Below are 27,429 nucleotides of genomic sequence, written 5' to 3' on the forward strand. Positions count from 1 at the left end.
GAAAAATTTGTTGACAAAAAATTCGTGCTACCACCGGGATTCGAACCCGGGACCACCTGAACACCAAACCGAAACGCTAACAACTAAGCCTTGTTATCTCTATCACTGTTGTTGTCAAAACGTATCATTTGTAGGTTAAATTTAAATTAAATATAATTAAACTGTCATAACCTAACCAAACTTGCTGATAATAAAAACTCGGATGAAGGTTTACTAATCGAAAAAATAGTTCTGTTCTAAAAATAAAATTATAAAATAAATTCAATTTTATAATTTTTAAATTATAAAATTAAACTGTCATAACCTAACCAAACCAACCAAACTTGCTGATATGAAAAAAAAAATTTGACAAAAAGTTAGTGATATCAGTGGGATTTAAGCCCGGCACCTTCCGATTATCAGCCCGACACGCTATCCACTACACCACCAAGGCTCATGACTCAGTTCCGTATCGTTGCGGTAATGGTTGACGTCACGCCATCGGCACGGAGCGGTGGTAGGTGGTTTTCCGATCTGATCCTCGTTCCTCGGAGTTGCACTGGCAGTCTAGACGCTTATCTCCCGTGTGCCCATTCCGTATTCTAGGTGGCAATGAATGGTTGAGAGGTTATGATTAGTGATTTTTAGTCTTTTAGTCGGTGGAAATATACGAGGATTTGTACAGATTTATTAGTATGACGCAAAACTATCGTACGTAACTCGTCCAAAATGTGTGTACCGGACTAGTCCGGTAAACACTTTTTCCAGGACTAGTAACATGATATACTATTTCGACTTTATTTTTACTACAATTTCTAAAATAAAAAGCCAAGGAGGCTGCACTTTACTTTAGGTCCTACACTCGTTCGATATATCGATATATCGATTGTTTCAATGGATATACCGTTTGGTTAGTTAGGTAAGGTTAACCTAACCTAACTAACCAAACGACATATCGAATGAAACAATTGAATAATCAATATTTTCATTTGAATGAGTGTAGGACCTAAAGTAAAGTGCAGCCTCCAAGGCTCTTACCATTAAACTTTTTTTGATATCTGTTATATTTTTCGAATAAAACAGATGGCACACTTATATCAATCACCCAGTATAAATTACATACTCTATGGTTACACTGTAAAAAAACAGTTTTGCGCGCGCAAACGCGGCAATTCCTCGTCGTCAAGACGTCAGACGTCAGGTATTTGTTTTTTGTTTTGTTACTTCGTCCTTCGTCACGTCAATAAAACCTCATCATCAGTCAAGTCAAGTCATGGATGGTCACTACTCTTCACTTCACTACACAAAAAACCCCGTCTTCTGCTAGGCTCTAGGCCAATCAATAATCCATTGAGAGATTGAGATTGAGATAAATAATAGTGCTCTAGGCGCTGTTGTTTACTTACTACTGTTGTGGTTGTGTACTAACTAACTACTGTACTGACTGTGTTGTTGACTGTTGAGTCCAGTGTATAGTTATTTTTATTTACATTTTTCATTCTCCTTATTAAATCACATTAGAGGATAAGTTAAGTTAACTTAGTTATTTGGGCCATGGTTGTGCTTTGTGTTGTGCTGTGATGTGCTCCTTGGTCTAAACTTCTAACTTATTATAGTAGGCCTACGCTACTGCAGTCTCAGACGTTTGAGTTCTAACAGAAAGAAGGGTAAATAAGGTAAAGGGTCATAATCATTCTCTTCAAGCAGTAGGTTTAAATCAACACGATATTCTACCATTGTCCAAGTTTGTTATTCACATTATATAGCCTAATTTGTGAGGTTAACTTATAATGTTTTAACTTACCGAGGCTAAATTTCTTGCCAGACTAGGCCTGGTTAGTTAAATAAAATTGTCATCAATCGAAAATATTTTAAGCCCTTGCTGAGTACCGGTACCTACGACAACTATAGTCCCATCATGTGGCTTCTACGAAATGATAACAAAGGTAAGTCATAGGCCCTAGGTAGGTAGCCTAAAATAATTTTATTTCATCCTTGCATGCTAAGCCGTTTTTCCGTAATCAGTTTGAAGACACCCTAACTTATGTGGCACACCCAGTATATTTAAATATACTTTTATGAATTTGAAGGGATGGTGTTTTTGGCCTCTGGGGACCTCAAAACAAAAAAATAAATCGGTCCCGTGTCGAGGTCCAGGTCCTGCAATGAGGCCTACGGTAATAGCTTAACTTATTCCCTACATAGGAAATTCCCTAAAAATAATAGGCCTAGTGCTGCACCCTGTTTTTAGACCTTACTGCTATTGAACATTCATTTATTTATTCATTTATTCATTCCGACGGCAATCGCCATTTTACAAAATAATATATTAGACAAGATTTACATACAACAAGATAATACAATAGAAAACATCAATAAATGAGTAAGAAGTTTGGTGGTGGTGGTGGACAGTTTGAGTGAATTGCAACAGTTACAACATTGTGAAAAAAGTAACAATAACAAGAAACAGTGTAAATAATTAACATCAATAACAATAACAAGAAAAATTGTGAATAATAAACATCAATAACAATAACAAGAAACAGTGTAAATAATTAACTACAATAACAATAAGTGTGAATAACTTATTTAACATCAATAACAATCAGTAACCATCAAAATGACAACATTGTGGATAATTAACATTAATAAATTTACTATACATAACAATAATAGACTATGGCAATGATAACAATATAATAAACTGTGAAAGAGCTAACGTAACATAAAACAAAACTATATAGCCTAACAAAAGGATGGATCTGGAGGGAGAAAAACTTGTTGATAGACTATACAACATAGAATAGATAAACATCATAGAACTATAGAACAAACTTGTTTAGTTGAAAAAGCTGTTAAGATTCCTTTTGAATACCGGTACTCGTACTTAAGGTTAACATGGGAAACTCCAGAGCAACCGGGACGGAACCCGAAGGTCATGTTTACGTTTTCCTTTTTAATTAGCCTAATGTCTAAAAAATCAGTTTATCAAATTTCAGTGACCTAGGTATAGGAAGTATAGGAGAATTAGTGATGAGCGAGTCAGTCCGTAAGAGCTTTGCCTTTTATTGGGATAACCAGAAGCTGATATACTGTAGCCTATACTACTAGTCTGTAACAAAGCTCCAAATATCTTCACACAACATTCTACACCTCATCCTTCACTTATATTTAGGTTAAAATATGCACCTAGGGGGCATCCCCACAGTCTCAAATAAATGATGATTGATAAATTGATTCCTCAAGAGTCAAGAGTGATCCTAGTAACTTAGTACCCAAAACTTAGCCTACCTAGTTTATTTATATCACAGCACATTTACTTAATATGGTAGGCATTTTAGCCCTCCTTTCATGGTTTTGGTTATGTAAATGATAATGAAAAATGCCCAATGGGAGATTCTTAATGTTGGCTAAAAGCTGGTTTAAGTAGGCCTACTACAGTCAAGACATCAGCCTGGACACCTGATCTGAAATACCTCATTGAAAGTACTGTACATGTTTACACCATAAACATGTAGACTACCCAATGTGACTAACGTTTTGTTTTAAAACACTATTTCAGGTTTGGTTTATAGAATTCAGCCTGGAAAGCAAAATATTATCAGCAGAAAAGATGGAGACCTGTTACTTCTTGGAGATCAATCAATCAGCCGCAAACATGCACAAGTTATCGTGCTTCAAGTAAGTACGGTAATCATACCATATCTGAATACCTAAAATACTTTCATCTCTTTTTTTCTCTTGGAGAAAGTAGGCCATCGTTCAACCCAGAGGATAGGCCTACTTCTCAAGGAGGGATTGATCCATAAAGTGTTAGAATGGTAGAGATTTTTGTTATTTTACGGTATTTATACCCTAAGATACGATAGCCGAAAGAATTCTCATATCAATTTCTGTCACCTTAGGCGGCCTACTCCAAGAAATAATGTATTCACTGGATTGGCAAGAGTGCCTTTAGCCATTAAAATAATGGCATCACTACTTTGGAAATGAAACGGACGTTAAAAGTCAAATTTTAGTGCTATTTTGGTCACGTTTTGTCCCAATGTTTACTTCATAGGCTACGTCATTTATGAAATAGGCTACTAAGCCTAGAATCATCTGTTTAGGGAATACGTCATCAATGAAATAACAACAGCTGTTTGGGTAAGCAAATCCAAAACCAAGTGAGATTAATAACCTTATGACTTAAGTTATCTTACGGGTTAAATTGATCGCAAGAACAATAATGTGTGATTGACGTGGCCTAACTGTAAATTAAATTAAATAACTAGGCATCATACAAGTCGACAGCCAGATGTTATGTGCGTACAAAATTGTAAACTTGAGTTTGGATAACCGGAAAAAGACTATGACAGTGTTGTATATGACTGGGAAACTGACATTTTTTTATCTTTGTTGCCAATGGCCTACAATCGAGTTTTCACTCATTAACGGTGTTTCGATGACTGTTATGTAAGTAAAAAATCACAACTGCAGTGGATGATCGTGGATGTTGCTGCGATCTTGGAAGATCATATCAGATCGTTTAGTTTTGATCGTAACAGAGGTTTACGGATGCTACTAACCTTTTGCTTTTCGAATGTGTCACTTTTGGTTTTGACTCACCGCTATTGTGCTGCCATTGATGGACCATACCGTGAATAGGCCTACTATGGTCCATCTCCTATTGGTACGTAGGCCTTCCCAATTATCCATCACCCAATTTCGACGACGATTCTTGGTAGCCTACTGGTAATTTTTGTAAGAAGCAGTGGTACTTTGTTTGAGAATTACTTTTTACAACACTAACACATTACTACTAACATCTTAGGTTGGTGTTGAACCTTTCTTACAGTTATGTTAAATTTAAATGTTTTTCTGCAGTTAGTCCTAATCATTTTCAACAAATGTGTAATGTTAATTGTGTATCCCAATAATTACAATGTAAATGAAATTAAATTAAAATTATTTAATACAGGCAAAGTTATGGCAAACTGGTCACTGTCACAAACATTTTATCAGTACAGTTCACCTTTGTATTGTACCGGCTAACCCCTTACTTTGCTGGTTACGTTCCACGCACGGGCAAATAGTCTATGTGAACAGGCAAATGCAAGGTTAAAAGAGGCGGCCAACCTCTTGGAAAAAAACCTAGGCTACCTATTTTGTGGATTAGAAGAATTTGTTCCCCATCCCTGGAGGGCTAGTTATGTATTAGCCAATGTATTTTTATGTATTCATCTTGATTATTCCCATGAGCAAACTACATAATAACATGAATAATCAGATAGCAAAGGGAATTGCTCTGTGCCAATTTCCTAGAATTGAAATATTATACTAGAAATGAAATATAATAAGAAATAGCCTGTGATTGATGAAACATAGCAGCTATAATATGTTGAGATATTTCATGAACCTTAAAGAATAATCTCTATTCAGCATTTCATGCTCATACTTTTCAATTACAGTATCTCAATCCACTGAACTAATTTCATTGGCAATATTTGGTCTGGTTAAGTAATGTAAACATGAGAGCTCATAGTGTTTTTCACCCTCAACCGCGTCGTCACTACTACACTAGAGAGTCTCAGCCTAGCTACTGAGGATGCCACTTCACAGTAAGGGCGAAACGTCTGGCGATAGTGTAGTAGTGACAACGCGGCTGACGTCGGAAAACACCATGAACTCTTATGACACCGGCCACGAAAGCCTACATTAGAAGGTAAACATGGTTCAAAGTGCTTTTCAACCATCTTGCTCGACCTTATTGTATCATTCCAAACTAAGTTAACGTTAAATTTTCCTAACCAGTGATCAAACGACCAAACTAAACTGTAAGCTACGAAGAATAAAGTCAGTGGGGTTGCAATGATCAAGCATCCCTAACCTCTGGGTGCAAACTATTTCAGTTCAGTTTAAAAGATTTTACTTTTTGTTAACACTTATTTATTCTAGCCTACCCTTGTCAAGAGCATGTTATCACAAATATTAGTTAGATGCATAAAACATAATGTAAAAATGTAAGTTTTACATTTTGATTTAGGAAAACAAATGTGCTGGAATACTTTTGAAAGACTTGGGATCCAAATATGGGACTTTTAAAGCTTGTGGGGGAGGAGAGATGACCCAAATTTCTCCAAATGAACCCATCACCTTAAACAATGGAGACTTGATTCGATTTGGCATCCAATGGAATGTCTGGAGGTATGTAATGTAGTATATTAGAACCCCTTTAATCCATCCTCAACTATTTCCAACTCCTTGCTTAATCAGGCTGTGCCATCCCATATCGTTTACAATGGTATTGTGACTATTTCCCATGGCCATGTGGACATCATCTCCTGCAATCACTGTAAAATCATGAATGTGTTCAGCAATCAAAATCATTAAACATCATCGTTTTCTTATGCGACCTGTGTGGTGTGTGACTTATGCGGTGTAATTAATTAATCCCCCAAATTGCGGCCAAATTTAGGACATGTGCTGTGGAACGGAAACATTTTTATCGTAGATTGGGAGTTTTGGAATATCTTGGACAGATTCCCCGGTCATGAAAAAAATCATTGTCTTCGGCAATTGAGGCAAAATATTTAACGCCTCCTGCGGTCACAGTATGATCTTTGTGTGAATATATTTCAAAACCTTAAAAATCTTCTGCTGTAACGGAAAAACCATTAAAGTCCTATTGCCTTCCACGATTGTGGCGAAATTCTCAATATCTACTGCGGCAATGGAAACATCATCTTCATCTTGTGCGATCATGGGAAAATCCTAAACATGCTGCTTCGCAGATAATCCAATCCTTTCACTGTCCTGGTCCTATAGGTGATGGATTAGCGGGATCGTAGCCTATGTAGTACATAATTGGACTCTATGATCAATTACCGGTATCTTTATTCTTGCTTATCTACCAAACTGACATTGACACTTTCCCATTCATAAGTTCTTTTTAACAAAATAATTCTGGTAATTGTGATTATAAATTTTCTTCAGTTTTCCCTCTTTTTACCCTCATCATAAATACTGTACTTTTAATGGAGCCTATCTTAAAATTTTTATCTACTAAGTGGTAACAACATTAAAAATATAAGAGGAACTTTGATTCTTGGTTACTTGGTTAAAAACTGACCAAACAGTGGCGGATCTATGGGGGGGGCTAAGGGGGCTATAGCCCCCCCCTTCGGGTCTAAACTTACACTGTATAAAACGGAAAAATTCCTAGTTAAACCAACAATTTACCATGAGACTTGCAGGTGCTTGAAATATAAAGAAAATAATTTATGAGCGTGTTTAATCTAATTTCATGTAACGACAGTGCATTACAATTAATTAATCTACTGCTTGTTTTAAACTGGACAGACCTTTAAGACTGCAACAGAACAGCGCTTGTACGGTTCGAAACTTCTGGCCGTCTGTGCCCGAAATAAGCCGAAGGGAAGGGATGCGCCTCCAGCACACTTTCCTCCCCCGCCACCGGTTAAGTTGGACCGTTCCGCGCTATGACTATGAGTCATAGAATCATAGTTTTGGCACGTACGCTCGAAGATAGCCATTCCCATTGTCAGTGTCCACGCTCCAGTAGTGCCCGTCCAGTGTCCTAGTCTTACTTCCTACTGCCACGCAGTAGTTTGTTGTTGTGCGGGAGCGTTTTAAAGTGGCGTCAGTGTTCATGAGGGTGAAATTAATTTGACTAGTTTTGTATTTCTATTAGAAATGAAGCGTAGACTTACGGATTATTTCAGTAAGAAGGTAAATAGTACTGTTTCTGTTGCTGGTGAAGCAAGTTGCGAAGTGAATAAAAGCACAGTCAGTGATAATACTACAGTTAGTGATCAAAGTAATGAATTCTCCAAGAAGCATCGCCGTTTGGATGATGAGTCAAATAAAAGTGAGACTTTCAATAGAGGCGAGATGGGGATTTCTCATGATATGGTAAGTATAGGCTAACATTAAGCGGTAGTGTATGCTTTTTAGTAACGTCACGCTCGAGGTAAGGAGATGGAGTAGACACTCAGAGACTATTTTCTCAGCAAATACCGTCAAGTAAAAGGTTTTGCATTATTTTTAGAAATAGCCTATGTCTGATATATGAAAATTTAATAATTCTTACAGGACACGAATCGCTCAGAACTTGCGTTCATAAAAGGAAAATTTATTTCCCAGCCTCGGGCCGGGGCCTACCAACATAAACAATTCTTTAATACTTTCTTATTAAATGGTGACGATACAAAGTAGGTATTTTAAGCCAAGTATGAATGGAGATGAATTCATCGACGGGACGCGTTTAGATCTACTATTACATCGTTGTTTTACGTCTTGCATTAAGTTATAAAACCCAACTTATTATTTATTGATTTTAACAAAATGTTTTCGTAATTTCTGTTGTGTTTATATCCTCGTGATAAAAAAATAATTTACCTTAGAAATGTTTCTTTGGGATTTATACCTAGGCCTCCAAGTTCGTCCATTTTCCTGTTTAAAATTTGATTACACATAGATTACCTAACCTATGCCCCAATTTCACAAGGAACATTTTTTTATGGTGACTGTTGAAGTATCAGTTTTATTTGATGGCTTAAACTAGCGGGTAAGGTGTGGCCAATATGGGTATGTGACTCTACCATCATCGGTAACTAACAGTGGCCATAACAAAATGTATTTTATTTTAGGGTCCACCTGGTATATCAACCACTTGTGGTGGAACATATAAATCAAATGATATTGGTCTGGCTGTTGGGAAAATTCTAGATGACAACGAAAAGCTACAATTTTTGACTCAGACTTGGGTACCTCCAGTTAAATATAATTTTCCAACTAAAGTTGAAGGCAAGCAAACTCGAAAATTCAGAAGAGAATGGTTAGACCAACACGACTGGCTTGCATACAGTGAATGCTTACCTGGAGGATTTTGCAAAATTTGTGTTCTTTTTGCTCCTGCTGAAGCGGGAATAGGAAGTCAGGTAAGCCATGTCTCTATACTTGATAAAGTATTCTTTTCGTTAACATTTTTTAGTTTAAAAGTTTTGCAAGTGTTTCGAAATACAAGGCCGAAACGGGACATTTATTAAATTATTCGTATAAATAAAAAGCATTAACTTGGGCAATAATTTCATGTTTACGTAAAAAAAAAATTATAAGTACGGTAATGTTTAATACAAATAATTGTATTAAATCAAATTAATTAAATCTATAATTGTATTAAATCTGTTTGTTACTGTAACTTCTATAATGAAAGAGCTGCTGAAGTTAATTTTTTACTAAATAATAAAATTAAGTGGTTTTGTAAAATATAGAACACTAATTTAATATTGTTGACACCCTTAAGATTCTCGTTTTGAAAAAAAAAAATTAAAGGCATAGGAATTATTTTTTGTCCTCGACTTGAAAACGGTCAAGTAATTTGACTGTTTAAGACGTAAAAAAATAATGCAACATAATTTTTTATAAAAACAAGTAAAGTTCACGTTTTGTTTCAGGTTCTTAAAACATTTGTGAAAGTGCCGTTAAATAAATTTAAGAAGGCAACAGAAGAGATCAAATGCCACGAATCTACTAAGTATCATCAGTTTGCAAAAGAGAAAGCTCTAAATTTCAAAGAGTCGTCCGAAACTGCTGGCTTACCTACCAAACATGTCGGTCATATGATGGACAAGAAAAAAGCCAACATTATTGAGCAAAACCGACGAAGGCTGAAACCCATAGTGAAGACAATCCTCTTTTGTGCCCAAAACAACCTACCCCTCAGAGGCCACAGAGATGACGGAAAACTCTCAGAAGATGAACGAGAAATGGCTCTTCAAGGAAGATATGGCGTATTCAAAAGCCTCCTGTCATTTCGGATTGATGCAGGTGACGAAGACCTAAAGTCGCATCTTTCTACGTGTAGGAAAAACAGTACACTCATAAGCAAACCCATTCAAAATGAGATTATAGAGTGTATTGGAAAACATTTACAATCCAAAATAGTAGAAAGTGTACAAAAGGCCAAGTATTTTTCGATTTTATGTGACGAAACCACCGATGCCAGTAGAAAAGAACAGCTTACGTTTTGTGTCCGTTATATCGACATGGAAGACCGTAAGGTAAAAGAAGAGTTCCTTGGTTTTGTAGAGCTAAAATCGACTACAAGTGTGTCAATAAAGTCAACTATAGACCAAGAAATGTCAAAGCTTGGCTTGTCTTACGATTACCTGTGTGGCCAAGGCTATGATGGTGGGGCAAATATGGCAGGACATTTACATGGCGTGCAAGCATTAATTTCACAACAACAACCACTAGCCATTTACACACACTGTTTCAGCCACTCCTTGAACCTGTGTATCACAAAATGTTGTGACATTCCAGAAATAAGGAATGCCATTGGAACTGTTGGAACTGTGTCAACATTTTTGTCAGCCTCTGCTAATCGAATGAATGCTCTAATTGATGAGATAGGGAAGACTAATTTTACAGATTCAAAAAAGCAAAGACTAAAGGCACTGTGTCCGACGAGGTGGGTTGAGAGGCATGAGAGCCTCATTACCTTTAAAGAACTGATTATTCCTGTTGTGACAGTCCTAGAAACCTTGAGTGACAGTAAAACGCCTGAAATATCATCGAAAGCATATATGCTGTCTTGTGCAATTAAAAAAAGCGAATTCATCGTTGGTCTCGAAGTAGCGGTGTACTGCCTTGGACTTACTCTAAGGCTAAGCCAACGCCTGCAAAGCCCCAAGCAAGACCTCTCATCAGCTTTAGTAAGTGTAACAGACATTTTGGAGAACTTTAGAAACATTCGACGAGAAGCTGATCTCGAGTTTAATAGCCTGTATGAAAACGCTGTTCAACTTGCCGATGAACTTGGGTTTGACATTTCAACGCCGAGAACCTGCAGACGACAACAGAATCGAAGCAACACTCCATCTGAAAATGCCGAAGAATACTTCAGAAGAACAATATTCCTACCTCTCGTGGACCATTTCATATCCGAGATTGATAAGAGGTTCAACAGAGATTTTTGTGGGGTCCTTCCTCTCGAAGGCCTTATTCCGGCAAACCTTGAGAGGTTTACAGACGATACAATTGTTTCAGCTGCTGAAAAATACCAAATTTTTACGGACCAGATAGGGAGTTTTAGCTTGCTGACAGCAGAAATAAAGATGTGGAGGAATAAGTGGAGAAATGCATGCAACCCCCCCGACACAGTGATTGACGCAATCAAAGAACTGGACTATTCTTTTTTCCCAATGATCAGCACCCTCCTTCAAGTCTTGGGGACGATCCCGGTTACAACCGCCACAGCTGAACGCTCATTTTCAACTTTAAAGAGGTAACTATATAATTAAAAATGGTGATTCACTTAAATACTGTTTGGTTTTCAAAATAATTAATCCAATGAAATTATACTTTGATTTGATTTTTATTTCACATATTTTTAAGCTTTCAAAACCTGTAATATATTGAATGTTCAACATTTCCAAGAGAAATATTATCTAATATCAGTTCCGTAATATAAACATAAAATATATTGGAATTGGTTTATTTTCCTTGTTTGTAAAATAAAATTAATCAAAATTACTTTTGTTGTAGTTTGTAAAAGAGGAATGCAGGATGAACGGACCGAATGGTCTATTATTTTTCCTACTCTAATGAATGTCTATTGGTTTTGTTTGTGTTCAGGTTGAAGAGCTACTTGAGAAGTACTATGGGAGAAGTACGTTTGAACGGGCTGGCGCTAGCAAACATATCAAAAGAAAGGGAGGTGCCAGTAGATGAAATTATAAACCTCTTCAGCAGATCTAAGAACAGACGCATGAGCCTGGAAAATTGGGAAGAGGATTAAGTAAACTATTTCTATGTATCTGATGTTTAATAAAACCGATTTTCAGTTTAAGTCTTTCATTTTGTATTCATAGCACCGATTACTGATCACAGTGTTTATATTTGAAAAAGTTTAATGTTAAATTTAACTATTTAACGAACGTAACAAATGTGTGTATGTGTTTGTGTTAATTGGGGGAGCAATTTATCTAAAGGCTATATTTTAAAAAATATGAGGCAATCTTTGTTAAGAAGATTATGGCTAAGCTACTGAAACTGGATAAACTTTTATGACTTTTGTGTTGTTTGAAAGCCTGTAATGCCGAAATGAGCTTTTTAGGTGTCTCAAATCGGTGCAGTGTAGTAGGGTTTCAGCTCACTGTAATGGAGGAACATCACCACGAACGAACATTCAACGCTGAATACAAATCGAGCAGACAACTAAACTGTCAAAATGATGCTTAAAAATACAAACATATGGTTTGCTCGCTTCTTTAATACATCTACATTATTTTAGTTCAAAGCGATGCCGATACCCACGACTGTAGTATTTTAAGAGAAAACAAAGGCAATAATCAATGGCTGTGCAAAATCTAGTAATCAACAGTGATTCAAAAACGAACAAGAATTTTAAGGTTAGTGTTTGCATTTGCATTCACGTTATAAAATTATTCCATTAAATAATCATGACAATAATAGTAATACAAAAGTTTACTAGTTTGGCAAAAATTCTATTCTCAATAGAAGTTGATGTCGATTTTAATATTTTTTTTACTAAACTTTGGACAAAGAATTAGTCTAAAACTGCCATTTTGGACACTTAAATTTCAAAAATTTTTTCGGGGGAGGACCCCCGAAACCCCCCTTCTTGCTGGGGGGTATTCCATACCCCCCAGACCCCCCGGTTAGCCCCCCCCTTAGGATAGTTCTAGATCCGCCACTGTGACCAAATGAGACACAACTACATGTATTATAACTGAAAGGTTTTGCAAAACCCTTATCTAATGTTGCTGTAGCCAGTTTAGTAATGTTGATAAAAGAAAATGCATTTTAATGGTTTGATTGAAACTATATCTGGCTACGATTGGCTAAAGAAACAACTGGTCATAGCATAGAAGAGACTACACTAGGCATCTCATCAGGCCTACATTGTACACTCACCCTGACCCTGTATTAATATTTTATACATATAGAAGATAGTAAGAGAGAGAGTACACTGACAAGAAGTGTGTTTCCTCTCCTAATAAAACTTAGTTAAAAACTTATTTAAAACACAGTATTACAACTTCACTACTTATAATTAAAAAAATCTTGAGTTCACATATTGTGACGCTTAATTTCATCCTCTAACATTTTCATTTCAAAGTATTTGCATGTTAACACTTTTACTTAGTGTAGCAGTGTAGTGGTAGTAAAGCCAGAAACTCTGGTGACTCTTAGTGGTTATTATGCTAAATTGTGTATTGATCAATTATTTTAATGTTCAGTGTCGAGTATTTTCCGCTGATCGTAGCAACATCAACCCTAAACGCAGATGAGAAGGCTGAAGTGCAGAATTTTGTGGAATCATTGAGTGGTGAAGTGGCTAAAGATTGGCAGGACAGCTGCACCCATCTCACCATGAACAAGTTAACCATGACTGTAAAGGTATGTGAGTATTAAGCAAGTTATTAACAATTTTCATCATAGAATGCCCCTTGAGTATTGCTGATTTTACGTGGCTAAATCTCTAGGCACATTATAGTCTTGATTATGCATTACGATTATCTGATTTCAAGGAGAAACAACTTTAAATCATGATGTTTCATAGAACAGCAGCACGGTTGCAAAGCTTTCTAGTAAATTTAACTTATATGTTGCAAATTCATTTGGGATTTGTTTATATATTTTTTTAAGTTTGCAGCTTCAACTTTGGATTTAAACTTCTATCTGGGCCTCTGACCATCGTGAGAAACCTATCAAGCAAAGTAAGGGGCGAGCCATTGTAGGTTCCTAGTACAAAAACAAACTGTAGACCTACTGATGGGCCTAAATAATATGAGTTATGGTACAGGCATGTGGGAACCCAAAACATGACTTTTTTATAACTGGGCCACAGACTCACCAACAAAAAGTAATATTTTTGTATAGTAATATTTTTCAAAGGCAATACATTTTTTTCTGTTACTATTTTTTTATTTTAACAAACTATGATTTTTGTACAAGTAGATCCGTGTAGGTATCTTTCTTATAGTATTGGTACATCCTTGTAGTGTCTAAAGAACTTTATATATTAAGATACCATATCTCATGCTCTGTTTAGGTTGTTTGTGCTTTGGCTTGTGGAAAGCCTATTGTCATTCCGGCGTACTGGAAAGCCCTCAATGATGCTTTGGCAGCTGCTGATGCAAGTCTGCCAGACTACAAGGACTTTGTGCCTCCACTGGTGGAAACATTGTTGAATCCTTCAGAAGTGTCCTTCACCCCCAACCCTGAGCGAGCTAAGCTGTTCAAAGGGTATACTTTTGTTGCAACTTCAGCTAGACAACTAAACCGGATAAAACCCATGATAACCGCAGCTGGTGAGTAGGCCAAATTATTATTTTCAAAAAAGATGCTGTAGTGCCAACTAATTAGTCTTAGTCTTAAGTAGAAACCTCTTCAAGCCCTCAAGGAGTCAAAATATACACTTCATTTAAAAAAGTTTGTTAACAATTAGATCACAGAAAAAATATTTGTCATAAAACAAACACTCTTACACACATAATAAAAGACTTTCACTTCAGCTCATTTTTAAAACTCTGTACAGACCCAAAGATTGTTAGTTAACACGCTTTGAAAATATTGAGGCATTTTGTGGTGCATCTAGGCTACAGTGGATCCATCAGGCTATAGTTCTACTTTTTCAAGCCAATTAATTGTGATATTAAGTTATACTTTGTTTGTATGTCACATTTGCGACTTCCCCTCAACTTTACAGGTTTTACTATATGAGTTTATTTGGAAACTAAATAGTAGATTGTGTTTCAGGTGGTAATGTGGTCGAGTTCTCAGCTGAGTCTTGGCCTCAAAGAAAGCTGATGCAGGCCAGAACTGTTCTGATGCAACTCACCACAGGCAGGCAAGGCTCTCAGCAATCTCAAGTTGCTGATGGATATATGAATGCTGCTCGTAAGTTGAAAACCGAGTCTTGATACTTTCACATGTTAAATACACACTTTCCCTTTAAACTGGGGATCAAGCTGCTCTAGTGGTTAGAGCGCAGGACTTTGGTACCTGAGGTCCCGGGTTCAAATCCCGCCAAATCACCAATGGATTTTATAATTTTATCTATGTGATAATGCCGCAACCCCTAGGTCTATCCCGAAGTAATGTGAAAAACAATCCCTGACTTCAGCCTAGCTTCAGCGTCCTAGGACCCAACAAAAAAATTTCTTGAAACTATCATCACAAATAACATAAAAATTTACTGGTAACCAAGAAAGTAAAACACTGTTGCTATAATTAATTATTAAGAAACAAATCAATACTTGTGCTCTCAACCACAGGTTTTATCAATCAATTATTGAGGGTGCAATGCGTTCAAAAAGAGAAACTGTATAACCCCGCCATTTTGAATAAAGGAGTATCATATGTATAGGCTACTAATCTATATATACTATTTCATATGTAATAAAAAAAAAAAATTAGGACTGTTCAAAAAGTATCTGACCTTATTTTTTATCTAGTAATACAACAACTGCATTGAGCTGCACCCCTGTGTGTACATTGAGGCAACTGTAAAGCACGTCTTGTGACCTTGACATGGCATCAGTTTGTTGTCGGCCGCCAAATGTGAAATTGTGTATACTTAGTGTTTGTAATTTTTTTGTGGTAAGCAAAATGACAGAAAGGGTGGAACAGCGATACTGCATTCAATTTTGCCAAGCTCAAACGATTCTTAAGATTCAGAAAGCCTTTAGAAGACACTATATGGGTGTAACACAGAGTAGTACAACAGATTTAAAGACACATTCGTAAACAGTGAACCTCATTCTGGGAGACCATCATCAAGTTGAATCAATGAAGTTATCAATTAAGTTTGAGTTTTAGTGATGGAGGATCGACGTATTAAGTTGGAATCAGTTTTGGTTCAGTTCTTTCAATTTAAATGGAAGATTTGGCTATGCGCAGAGTTGCTGCAAAATTTGTCAAGAACTTGACTGATGAACAAAAGTAATTGTGGCTTGAAGATATGTTATTATATTAAGTTATAATGTTATAAAAAGTTATAATCATTATAAAAAAGTTATAATGATAATCTTTTAATTATAAAAAAGTTATAATGATAATCTTTTTTTATAAAAATAATTGGCTACAGGCTGGTCCATAAACATTTCAAGTCTACTTCAGTATCCCAAAGTCAAAGGTAGGATAGAGCAGATTGCCATGTGTAGCGTACTATGATCAGCTGTTTCATTAGCCAAGGCCAATCAAAACACCCAATTAGGGATGGGCCGATTCCGATTCTCGATACCTCGATCCCTTCGATACCAAGAATCGCTGATACTCTATACTTCGCTTGATACCGATTCTGAAAAGTAAGGTTAATTAATAATGCTAAACTCAACTGACATTGAAGGTTGTAAAGAGTGGCACATCATAGTTTATTTGAAATACTCTGAAGTCAGCTAATATAAATAATTCCAAGTTCATTATCTCACATTCGTAATAGTTTTATAATCCAAAATAGATTGCCATTGCATTTCAGAACGAGTAGCAATGGGTATGACCAGCTGTGTTCAGTTGACAACAGTGACAAGACAACTAGGCCTAACAGAACTCTAGTTGCCGCCATGTTGTCAGATCAAAGGCAATGTTGCCAGATGGTACAAGCATTTAATATACAGGGTGAGTTTTAATTGTCCCCCACCCAACGTTTTTCTACATTTTTTTAAATATCAATCCCAGACCACTTCAAAACATTGTTGGGTAGTAAGTACTTCATTTTGACAAGGTGGTCATTTTAGGCCGCCATCTTGGATCCGCCATATTGGATGCAAAATATTTTTTTTTCAAAAGTAAAGGTGGGGTTGTAACCCATTATTTCAAATTAGATTTTTACCCTGATTACAATGCCACAAACTGTTTTAAAAAATCTTGATTCATTCAAAAGTTATGAGGGCTTTTTAAAACTTTATTTTCAGCCCATTTTAACATTGTGCATTTACAAACTAAGACCATAATCTCAAAATAGTGCTAGATGAAGATAAGTATACACTACCAGTCATTGTCAACATATTTTCTCTTTGTTACGACTGATGTATTTTTTTCGGCCGCCATCTTGGATTCCTCATTTTGAAATGTGATATATTATTTTAAATATGAAGGGTGTGTTGTGACCCATCATTTCGAACTACTTTTTTAAGCTAAACCCTATGTTGCAATCAGTTTTTTGTTATCAAGTTTTATTTATGAGATATTGCATTTTTTTTTGTTAAAAATTTAAATATTTCAAAATCAAAATATGAAAATGAAAAAACGGATCATGTAATTGAGTTCAGCTTAAAAAAGTAATCCGAAATGATGGGCCACAACACCCCCTTCATATTTAAAATAGTTTATCATGTTTCAAAATGGCGGATCCAAGATGGCGGCCGAAAAAATTACATCAGTCATAACCAAGTGAAAATAAGTCGACAATGACTGTTAGTGTATATTTATCTTTATCTAGCACTATTTTGAGATTATGGTCCTTAGTTTGTAAATGCACAATGTTAAAATGGGCTAAAAATAAAGTTTTAAAAAGCCCTCATAACTTTGGAATGAATCAAGATTTTTGAAACGGTTTGTGGCATTGTAATCAGGGTAAAAATCTAGTTCAAAATAATGGGTCACAACCCCACCTTTACATTTGAAAATAATATTTTGCATCCAATATGGCGGATCCAAGATGGCCAGAAATGACCACCTTGTCAAAATGAAGTACTTACTACCCAACAATGTTTGGAAGTGGTCTGGGATTGATATTTGAAAAAAATGTAGAAAAAAGTTGGGGGGGACATTTAAAACTCACCCTGTATACATATAATACACATAAGGTGTATATAGTCAATGGTTTAACTCACATTTTCTAACTCCAAATTGTGGCATAGCTTATAATTTTTTGTGAAAGTGTGGCATAGCTTATAACTGATTATAAGCTATGGAACAAATTCACGATTATAAGCTATGACATTATAAGATATGAGACCCCACGAACTGTTCAGCTAATTCAGGGCTTCATGGTGACTATTGTAGAAAGCCATGTAGCGATGTATTTTTATCGTTTTTTTTATGTTGTTTCTCTATGACTGAACTGAAACAGCTGTCATGAGTTTGCAAATGGCAAATGAATTGTTTAACCTATGTTTTGGTTTTTTAGCGAATTTCCCTATAGGGAAGTAGCTATTACCGTAGGTCTCATGGTAAGACCTAAGCCCGGGACCGATTTACTTTTTCATTTTGATGTCCCCAGAGGCAAAAAACACCATTCGTTCAAATTTTTATATATCTATATATAGATATATATATATATATATTGTGTCCATCCGCACGATAACTTGAGTAATTTTTGTCCGATTTTGATAAAATTTGGTTTAAAGGTGTAAGGCGGGATAAACTTGAATGAGTTCGCGAACCAGCATGATCGGACTATGGGAACGGGGGTTTATGGGGGGTTTTATGGGGTAAAAATAGGTTTTTCCCATTTTTGACCCTAAAAACACAAAATTTCACAATTTATTTTTAAACCATTTTGTAGAGCTTAAAAAAACAAATAATTTAGTATATTGAAGCGTTATTATGCGCCTAATTGTTACGGAGAAAATTCAAAAAAATTGTTATTTTAAAATTCCCATGTTATTCTTATGGAGAATAAGTCAACTGTTGTAGTTTGCTTGTTTATGAACATATTTTGATCAAATTTGGAAAATACATTAATTTCTTACTAAACCACAGTACCTTTTAATATTTTACATTAAAAAAACTTTTTTACCCTCCCTGTTGCAGGAAACCTAAGTACTCATTAAATTAATTCTGTTTAAATAGGGAATAAATGTGATATTTTTTAGGGGACATTTTAGTTTAAATCCAATCAGGCAGATGGAAATTCGCTAAGTCTGCAGGTTTGCTGCGACGGGGGTATTGTTGTTTGTTTTCTGTGCGTGCATAGTGAGTTTGAGTTGTTCAAAATGGATATGATCTCCACTCCGTTCTCGTGATGTGATGATCTCCATGACTTTTTTATATGATTCGTTAAGTAATTTAAGTGATATTGATGATGACAATATTGAAGATGACTTTGGGTTTATAACTCAAGCAACATGGAACATTCATTGTAGGCCTAGATGTACGAATTATGAATTCTTATGAAAAAAAAAACAAAAAAACTCTGAACATTTTAGGTCTACCTAAATTAGTGATTGTGCTCAATTAATTATTATTATCAATTAATTATTAATTTAATAAAATATGTTAAAATTCATGTCTTCTTTAAATAGCCCTATCTTATTTTTCCTTTTTGGCTAACCTAATCTATGTAACCTTAATCAATACAATGCAGTTATCTTATTGTATAAAGATTAAATAAAGTGATATCATAAGTTTATAAGTTATGTGTGTTATTAAATGAATTTTTAACAGGTATCGGTATCGAGTGCGGAATCGAGAATCGAAACCAAAGTTGTAGAATCGGTATCGGAATCGACCAATTCAGGACTCGGCCCATCTCTACACCCAATGTTCAAGGACAGCTGGGGGTGCAGTTTTGTACCATCTGGCCTGTTTTTCTTTCTCATACTACACTTGAAAATGTAATTGGAATGGCAAATTTTAATTGGAAAAGTTAATGTGCATGTACATTCACAGGTCAGCTGAAGGCAGAGGGAGTCAGGTGTATACCGGAATCGGAGATCGGTCTCAGCATCCTGTATTGTAGTCTGGATCATCACTGTAACCCTAGGCACAACCCTCAGTCACTGTTTGGCGACTCATCTCAGAACACTCAGCAGATCACCACTATCTGCGCTAACTCTGAGGTGATGTACATATTACGGTTCAAAAGTTATTCCATCTGTTGCAATTTTCTCATGAAAATCATACAGTACTAGTAAAATCCCTCATATCCCACCATGATGGGACCGGGGCATGGTCAGAACGGTCAAAAGGTCAGATAACGGGAGGAGCATAACTTGCAATCTTGATAACACTGGTTATCGTCTCTTGCAATCATGGCAGCACCTGTGTAGATATCCTTCTATCTTGGCGACACAGACACTGATCATCGTCTCCTACAATTACGGCAATACCCGTGAACATATCTTGCGATATCGATGACATTGGTGACTGTAATCGTCTTCTGCGTTCTAATGGTGGACTTGGTGGTAATTTTCAGAATTCTTCAGTGCCAGTAGGTAATTAGTTAACTTGCCTACCTATCTGTAAGTTTTATCTATCCTAATGTGGATTGTAATAGGGTAAGTAGTGTTAAGTATGGATCAATTTAATAAAATTCCTATCCGAATAATCAGTTCTTAACTCATCTATATGATAAGCAAACAAGAACAATAGATGAATGGATGAAATCCAGTAATTGCATTAATGAAAACATTAATTTCACAGGAGTCGACCAGCTCCAAAGCATCTGTAGATATGACTGCTCCATCAAGTAGTAAAAAAAGGTATGTGTAGATTTAGATAACTACTGCAACAATTAAGATGATGTGATTTCCTAATGTTGTATGTTGTTTTTTCTGAGTCACTATGATGTATTTAAATAAAATTAGAGTTTTGTCTGTACATTGCTCAGAATCATAAATTTTTAGGTTATTTTTACGTTTTATACATTAAAGAAGCCGAAACAAGTCTCATCTAAATTTCTGTCTGTCCGTCTGTCTGTCTTTCTGTCTTTCTGCAACACTCAAGATGGCATTTTACACAATCTTCTCCAGGAAAACGAGAGTACCTATCAAGACCCAAGTCGTTTTAAAGTATTCACTGGATTGGCGAGAGTGTCTTTAGCCATTAAAATATGGCCTCACTACTTTGTAATTAAAATTACGGACGTTCAAAAATGCAGTTTTGTGCGATTTTTGTCAAGTTTTCGTCCAATTTTTATCACATAATCATCTATGAAATAACGAACAGCTGTTCGGATCAAGATTATTTTTTCTAGCTGTCACTGAAATGTTTACAAATGTTGTTTACAAACACCGCAACCATTTCCGATCACGTTTTGAAGGCAAATCCCATCCAAGTGAGATTAAAAACGTTTTTCTTACATAAAGGATTTAATTAATCGCAAGTGGAATAATATAGTGTAATCGTAAATTAAATAACTAGGCATCATCCAGGTCAGGAACCAGAGATTCTTTGTGTATAAAATTGTTCTGGAGTTTTGATAACCAGAAAGAAGACATTGAATCAGTGTTGTATACGGCTGGGAAACTTAAATTTACTAATGATCGTCACCAATAGCTTAGAAACAAGGTTCCACTCATTGACGGCTCTTCAATGGCGGTTGTGTAAAGTGTGAAGTAAAAAATCACAACTGCAGAGGGTGATTGTAACAGAGGTTTACGGATTATGCTAAGCTCGATTTTCCAATGTGTCACTTTCTGTTCCTACCATTGACTATATATAGTCAATAGTTCCTACTCACCGTGTGATGCAATCGCTGGACCATACAGCCAATAGGCCCATAGCCCATCTCTTGGGTACGTACTCTTACAGAATTATTTTTTTAACAACCTTTTCGACAACGGTCCTTGATATTGGTACTTTTCCATAGAATACACGGCCTACCTAGGTACTTAAGAAATAAAATTACAAACGTCCAAAAACCCAACGTTGTGTGATTTTTGTCACATTTCATTATATTGTTAATAGATATACCAGCAATCATTGTTTAGAGAATACGTAATCTATCATTTTTACGTACCAACACATCACAGTAATTTACAAATTAGTTAGTGGTGTTGCACCTTATTTATTACAGGCGTAGGCCTATTCAATTTATTGATGTCTTAACTGTATAATTTTTGCTTTTTCTGTCTGGATTCCAAAATGTTAGTTTATGCTAAGCGATAACGCATTTTAGTAAAACATTTATTCAGCTAACCATCATGAATTGTTCAAACGCTTTGAACGTTGTATGTATATGTATCAATAGTTCGTGGTCTATTTTGGTAATTTTTTACCATAAATGACCAATCTAAATCGTCTATAGTAGGCCTACTGTACTTCATTTCATATAGCAAACCGATTCAGATAGCATTTCGACAGAATTTCGGGTCATCTCCGGTCCAAGCAATAGCAAATATAAATTGTTATGATAAAATTTTATGACATTAACAAAGATTTCAAATACTAATTTTATATGTACTTTTTTATGCTTAAAGCGTAGCAAATTCCCTAATTAAGTTCTGTATTTTTGTGTGTATGTCTGTTGGTAACGCATTAATGTCCTTATTTCTCAGTGTTTCACGAAAAGGACAAGAGCACCTTGATAATGAAAATGTCAACCCGAATAAAGTGTTAAATTATGAGTTTGAGGTAGTACCTTAAATACCTTTAACCGTTATGTTATAGTCCTTTGAATTCTGAACAAAATTGTACAAATCCCATTTCCGTATATTTACTCTCACCACTTACTCATGATAAAGGTTGTTGACAAACTCATGGGAGAAAGTATGTGTCAAGAATGCTGATACAGTTTTTTTTAGTTTAATCATTGCATTTAACATATGGACCAACAAGATCCGGGTTACATTTAATTGCGAAGCATTAGTTTTGGCTTGAAACTGTCAGATACTGTATTTGCGAAGGAATAGTTTTGTCAGCATATCTGAAAATATGCAAACCAACTGCTGTGCTTTAGTATATAAGAAGGTTTTAACTGACTATGATGAGATCCCCGTGCGTAGAACGGGCACACAGCTAGTATAATATATATGAGGTTACATTACCTTAATCGCCTTTTTTTCAAGTTTTTGTATTTATAAACAACTTGTGCATGGCCGGCTGATAACTTCATGTTGTATGTTGTTTTTTCTTAATCACTGTGATATAATATATATGAGGTTACATATATTTAAGGTGATTAAGGTAATATAACCTTATGGGTATATATTATGTGATTTATTTAACTTTCTGATTAAAAAAAACATTTTTGACAATAATTAATTTTTCATCATCATCCAAAAACAAAAAAACTGTTCTTAAAGTTGTTTTATGACTCACACAATAATTTGTTTCAGAGTATTGGAAAATTCAAGTGATGATGACAATCCAAGAAAAAAAGCAAATTCAGAAGACCTCTTCAGTTCTCAAGGAGATGAACACAGGACAGGCCAAAATCCCAATGTACCATCTACTTCTTCTAACAAGCAAGAACCAAAAGACCGACCAATTGTTAATCCTTCATTAGATATGTTTGCTCCTTCCGGTCAGAGTGATGTGAATAAAAACACTTTAACTAAATCAAAATCCAACCTGTCTCAAAATATTCCAAAGGCAAATCAGATAGTTAACCCATCCTTGGATATGTTTGCTCCGTCTGGACAGTCATCAGTAAAGACATTCCCAATCCAAATACCTCCTTCTAACCATGATATTTTTGCCCCTAGTGGAAGCCGACAATCATCAAAAAAGAGAAACGCCAGCAATGAGTCAACTTCTACCCCGAACAAACAACCAAGGAAGAATGATGATGAAGAAAATGATGACTTTTCGTTTTCAAACAAGACTAGTAAAACTCAGAAAACATCCACAGTAAAGGATGATGCATTTTCTTTTGCCTCATCTAAAAGATCTCATCAAAATGTGATGGATGAAGATGAGGATGATGCGTTTTCATTTGTTTCATCCAAAAAGGGTAATCAGTCGAAATCGGAGAATAAAGATGAATTTTCATTCATATCGAGCAAAAGCTCAAAAAAACGTAACCGGTCGAGTAACGCAGATATGTTTGATACGAGCAATATCAATGAGAGCAATAATAGGCCTAGTTGCTCTGGTATGACTAATCGTAACTTAGCATCTTATGAGAATAATGAAGATGATTTGTTTGCTTTTACTGAGGGCCAAACGTTAAAGAAAAGAAAGGAAGATGAGAGTGTTGTCAATATAGATGAACCTGAACTGGAAGTGAAACTCGGGTTATTTAGCAAAAAAGAGAATTCCACAGATGTACAGGACGCTAGTGAACCAATTGTTTTTGATCCTCCAGATGAAAAGACGGCTGTAGTGTATAGTAAAGACAAATCCCATAATGTAAAACAGGTTTGTAATCAGAATTATACTAATAATAGTATATTGTATTCCATTTGTAATAATCGGTAATTTTTTTCAACTTACTAGTTTTATCTTTAGTAAAAGTGTTGCAAGTTGTTTGATGCACTTAAGGGAAGGGTTTCACTATTATTTTTATCTTTAAAATAATCTCTTACTTTGAAACTTACAATAGGCTAGTTTAGACATCCCATCCCCATGTTAAATTTGTAGCCAGCTTTTGTACCAAAATCGCTGTAGTTGATGTGAGCCACCAACAGATTGTGCTGATCTAAATTACTGATTTCTGTTTAATAATACACAATATTTTTTACCAATTCAAACTAATGGAATTACTTATTGTGAGCTATAGCAACTGCTATGACCCATCAACTTGGCCAGCAACAAAAAAATAAGGTAGAAAATATAGTTTTAGCCACTAGCGCATTCTCTGACTGGGTCACACAACTACGAACTTTTTTTACTAATGAAATGGCTACAGCTAATCCATATAGATGGGGCGTCTAGTTATTCATTTTACGGATAGTTTCTTCTTTTATTTAAAAGTAATCATTTAGTTAGGCTATTTTCCCCCCTAAGTGAGCATTTTAAGTATCTCCTCAGTATTTTAGACTTTTACAAAGAAATCAATCAACATTTTAAAGGAGTTATTGGATTTAAATATCATAACTTATGTATTTCAAGCCTAAAGACAATTTGAAAAATGTTTGTCACTTGGCAAAAATCCTACATTGAAGCCAAATATTCAATTTAGCATACTATAGAGTTTACTGGCTCCACATCTCTAGAAGTAGAAAGTATTTTTGAATGATGGAAGGTAGATTCTATATGAATCTATCTACACATACTTGTTAGTAAAGATCAATGCTGCAAATCTGAACTCAGACAATGAGCCGGAAATACAATCTGTATATAAATTGTCTGCCATCTAATGATATGTAATATTGAGCATTGACATTTTTGTGGTTCATTTTTTTGGTAATAAAAATAAATTTAATCGATTTAATGCCAATGTATGATTACAGGAGGTATGCAACGATGATGAAATTGATGAGCTATCGAAGGAACTCTACAACACAACCATTGTAGTTGTCAAGCCGTTGGTGGTGGCGAAACAGGAACCCGTAGTGGCCAATGCAATCAGCAGCGGCAAGAACTTTAAAAAGTTCCGCAAGGTATGTATTCAGTACAATCATAAATTTTTGGATACTGAAGTAGCCATCCCATCTATATGGACCAACTTTCGCCAAGATGTTATAGTTTACAATAGTTGGTTAAAAAGCCTGCAAATTCGCCAAAAAATAGTGTCTGCCAGTGCCTCATATCAACTACATAAATTTTAATAAAAAAAGGCAACAACTTAACATGGGGATGGAAAGTCTAATTCTATCAATAGTCAAAGGTACAGCAAACAAGCGTTGCTCGGTAGTTCTTTCATAAAGTTCTGCAAGAGATTCCTCAAGCTTCATCAAAATGCTGGTATTATTTAAGTTGTATTTATTATTGAAGTTCCAAAAGTTAGCCATTTATTTCCATCCAAAAGCTCTGCAAGTTATTCATTTAGTTTCGTCCAACAGTTGTATAATTTATTCATTCGGCTTCATAAAAATAAAATGCTCTGCAAGATATTCATTTAGTTTCATTAAAAGTTCTCTAACGTGTTCATTCCCTTAAACTCTCGGTAGTCTTTCCAGAGTGTAATAAGGTACTTCTTGGTTCCTAACCCATCACTTGGATTGACACTGCTTGGTTCTGGAGGTTGAAATAGGGAATGACAGATGATCTCTCATATCTCCGACTATGAACCACTCGGTCAATAATTGCCTTTTGATCACAGAAAACATATTACTATAACCCAGAATGCCAACCGCATGGTAAAAAGCATTAAGTGTTTTGAGAGAGCTTTGCCTGTCAACTGTAGGCAGCGCCACCAGCGTTGCTATGCTGAGTGCATGGCAACGCTGGTGGCGCTGCGTACGATTGACAGGCAAAGCTCTCTCAAAACACTTAATGCTTTTTACCATGCGGTTGGCATTCTGGGTTATAGTAATATGTTTTCTGTGCTTTTGATAGCTCTTCAATGATGGATCGCCCCATAGTATTAACAAATCTGGACTTGAATGGCTTAGAACCTTGGATTTAGCAGTTTTTTTTTATCAATGACATCACTATGGAATAAATAATCAAACAAACAATGCGGTTTTACTACGAGTCATGTATTTTGTGGTCGTTATAAATTGATAAGGAAATAAGAAGAAAAAAGTTGTAAACAAAATACATAAATACATTTGTAATCTTCCTATTGATTTCATGAAAATTGTAGAGTATTAAAATCCATTGCATATTTATAATTCTCATGGTTGCTTGCATTTAATCTGCTAGCTTGATCCATGTACAATTGGATCATACAATGTGAAGTCATATGGCCTGATCGAATAAACTTACCCCATTGGTTTTTTCATCACACCACCTTCCGTTCCCATTGCTACTATGATCACCCGACACACTATGTATGTATGTACAGTCAGTCGTCCTACCTCACCGGCTCCCGCACGCCAATACGGCTTTTCTTAAATATTGACTGTGTGTTTTATTTGAGTACCTGCTTCTTTGTTAGCATCTAGGCCCGGATGCGACAAAAATCAACCAATAAAATAGTTCTCATAGGCTTTACATCATAACTTTGAAAGCTGGAGGGTAGAGCTCTATTGAATTTTAAGATTGGGAATAAGCCTTACCCAGACATTCATGGGCAAATTTTCCAATGTTTCACAATAAACGCATAGTTTCTTTCAATGGCATAATGGAGAACATTTTTATTTTAGATAGCATTTTTGTGGTAAGGCTCTATTGCAAATTTAATTTATTTCTAAAGGTTGGCATAGCAGATTTTCATTTACAGCATGTGATTGTTATATTAAAACAATTTACGTTTCACAGGTTACAGGACTAAACAAGAGGGCTATTCCACACATTATAGGCGGCAGTGATTTGGTGCCACACTACGCCAACTGTGAGAACATCGACGACGTACTTCCTCCCTCCCCACCACCTGTGGAGCCTGATGATGACTGGGGCTTTGCGATGGACAAGAAAAAAGGTAGAAAGCGATAAAAATGAGCTGCAACAACTTATATTACTACCTATTGTTTTACAACCATCACTATTTTGTTATATTTTATATTTTTATACTCAGGAACGTCAAGTGTGATACATGTAGTTACGTTTTATACAATATAGTTTTTTGGTTAAGAAGATTGAACTTTTTTTTTATACCTTCTTGACCTCTTACAGTAAGATGCTTGTTTAGAACTTAGCTTCAGATTGAATGAAATGAAATGAAATGAAATGAAATGAAATGAATGAAATGAAAAAATATCT

At 35.5% G+C, this 27,429-nt stretch overlaps 2 protein-coding genes across 6 annotated transcripts; both read left to right on the forward strand.

The window, feature by feature from the left end:
• The first annotated feature begins 619 nt into the window (after nucleotides 1–619).
• LOC128982439 (nibrin-like) lies at nucleotides 620–27,296 on the forward strand. Of its 5 annotated transcripts, none has more exons than XM_054401399.1 (11): nucleotides 620–690; nucleotides 3,542–3,660; nucleotides 6,005–6,165; nucleotides 13,248–13,407; nucleotides 14,063–14,321; nucleotides 14,770–14,910; nucleotides 19,627–19,796; nucleotides 20,380–20,438; nucleotides 23,016–24,039; nucleotides 25,074–25,223; nucleotides 26,989–27,296. In XM_054401399.1, exons 1-11 carry the CDS (start codon nucleotides 675–677, stop codon nucleotides 27,160–27,162), a joined length of 2,433 nt encoding a protein of 810 aa, XP_054257374.1. In that variant the 5' UTR covers nucleotides 620–674; the 3' UTR covers nucleotides 27,163–27,296. The 5 variants fall into 5 exon arrangements, with proteins under 5 accessions (XP_054257374.1, XP_054257373.1, XP_054257376.1 ...); XM_054401398.1 differs by lacking the exon at nucleotides 620–690 and adding an exon at nucleotides 1,252–1,925; XM_054401401.1 differs by lacking the exon at nucleotides 620–690 and adding an exon at nucleotides 1,252–1,655.
• Nucleotides 10,303–11,812, forward strand: LOC128982441 (52 kDa repressor of the inhibitor of the protein kinase-like). Its single transcript, XM_054401404.1, has 2 exons — nucleotides 10,303–11,269; nucleotides 11,620–11,812. The coding sequence occupies exons 1-2, from the start codon at nucleotides 10,371–10,373 to the stop codon at nucleotides 11,780–11,782; spliced, it is 1,062 nt and encodes a 353-aa protein (XP_054257379.1). The 5' UTR covers nucleotides 10,303–10,370; the 3' UTR covers nucleotides 11,783–11,812.
• Nucleotides 27,297–27,429: the final 133 nt, after the last annotated feature.

This window comes from Macrosteles quadrilineatus, unplaced genomic scaffold (genome assembly GCF_028750875.1).
Source record: "Macrosteles quadrilineatus isolate MER2022 unplaced genomic scaffold, UCM_ALF_1.0 Scaffold_336__1_contigs__length_95189, whole genome shotgun sequence".
Taxonomy (NCBI): Eukaryota; Metazoa; Arthropoda; class Insecta; order Hemiptera; family Cicadellidae; genus Macrosteles; species Macrosteles quadrilineatus.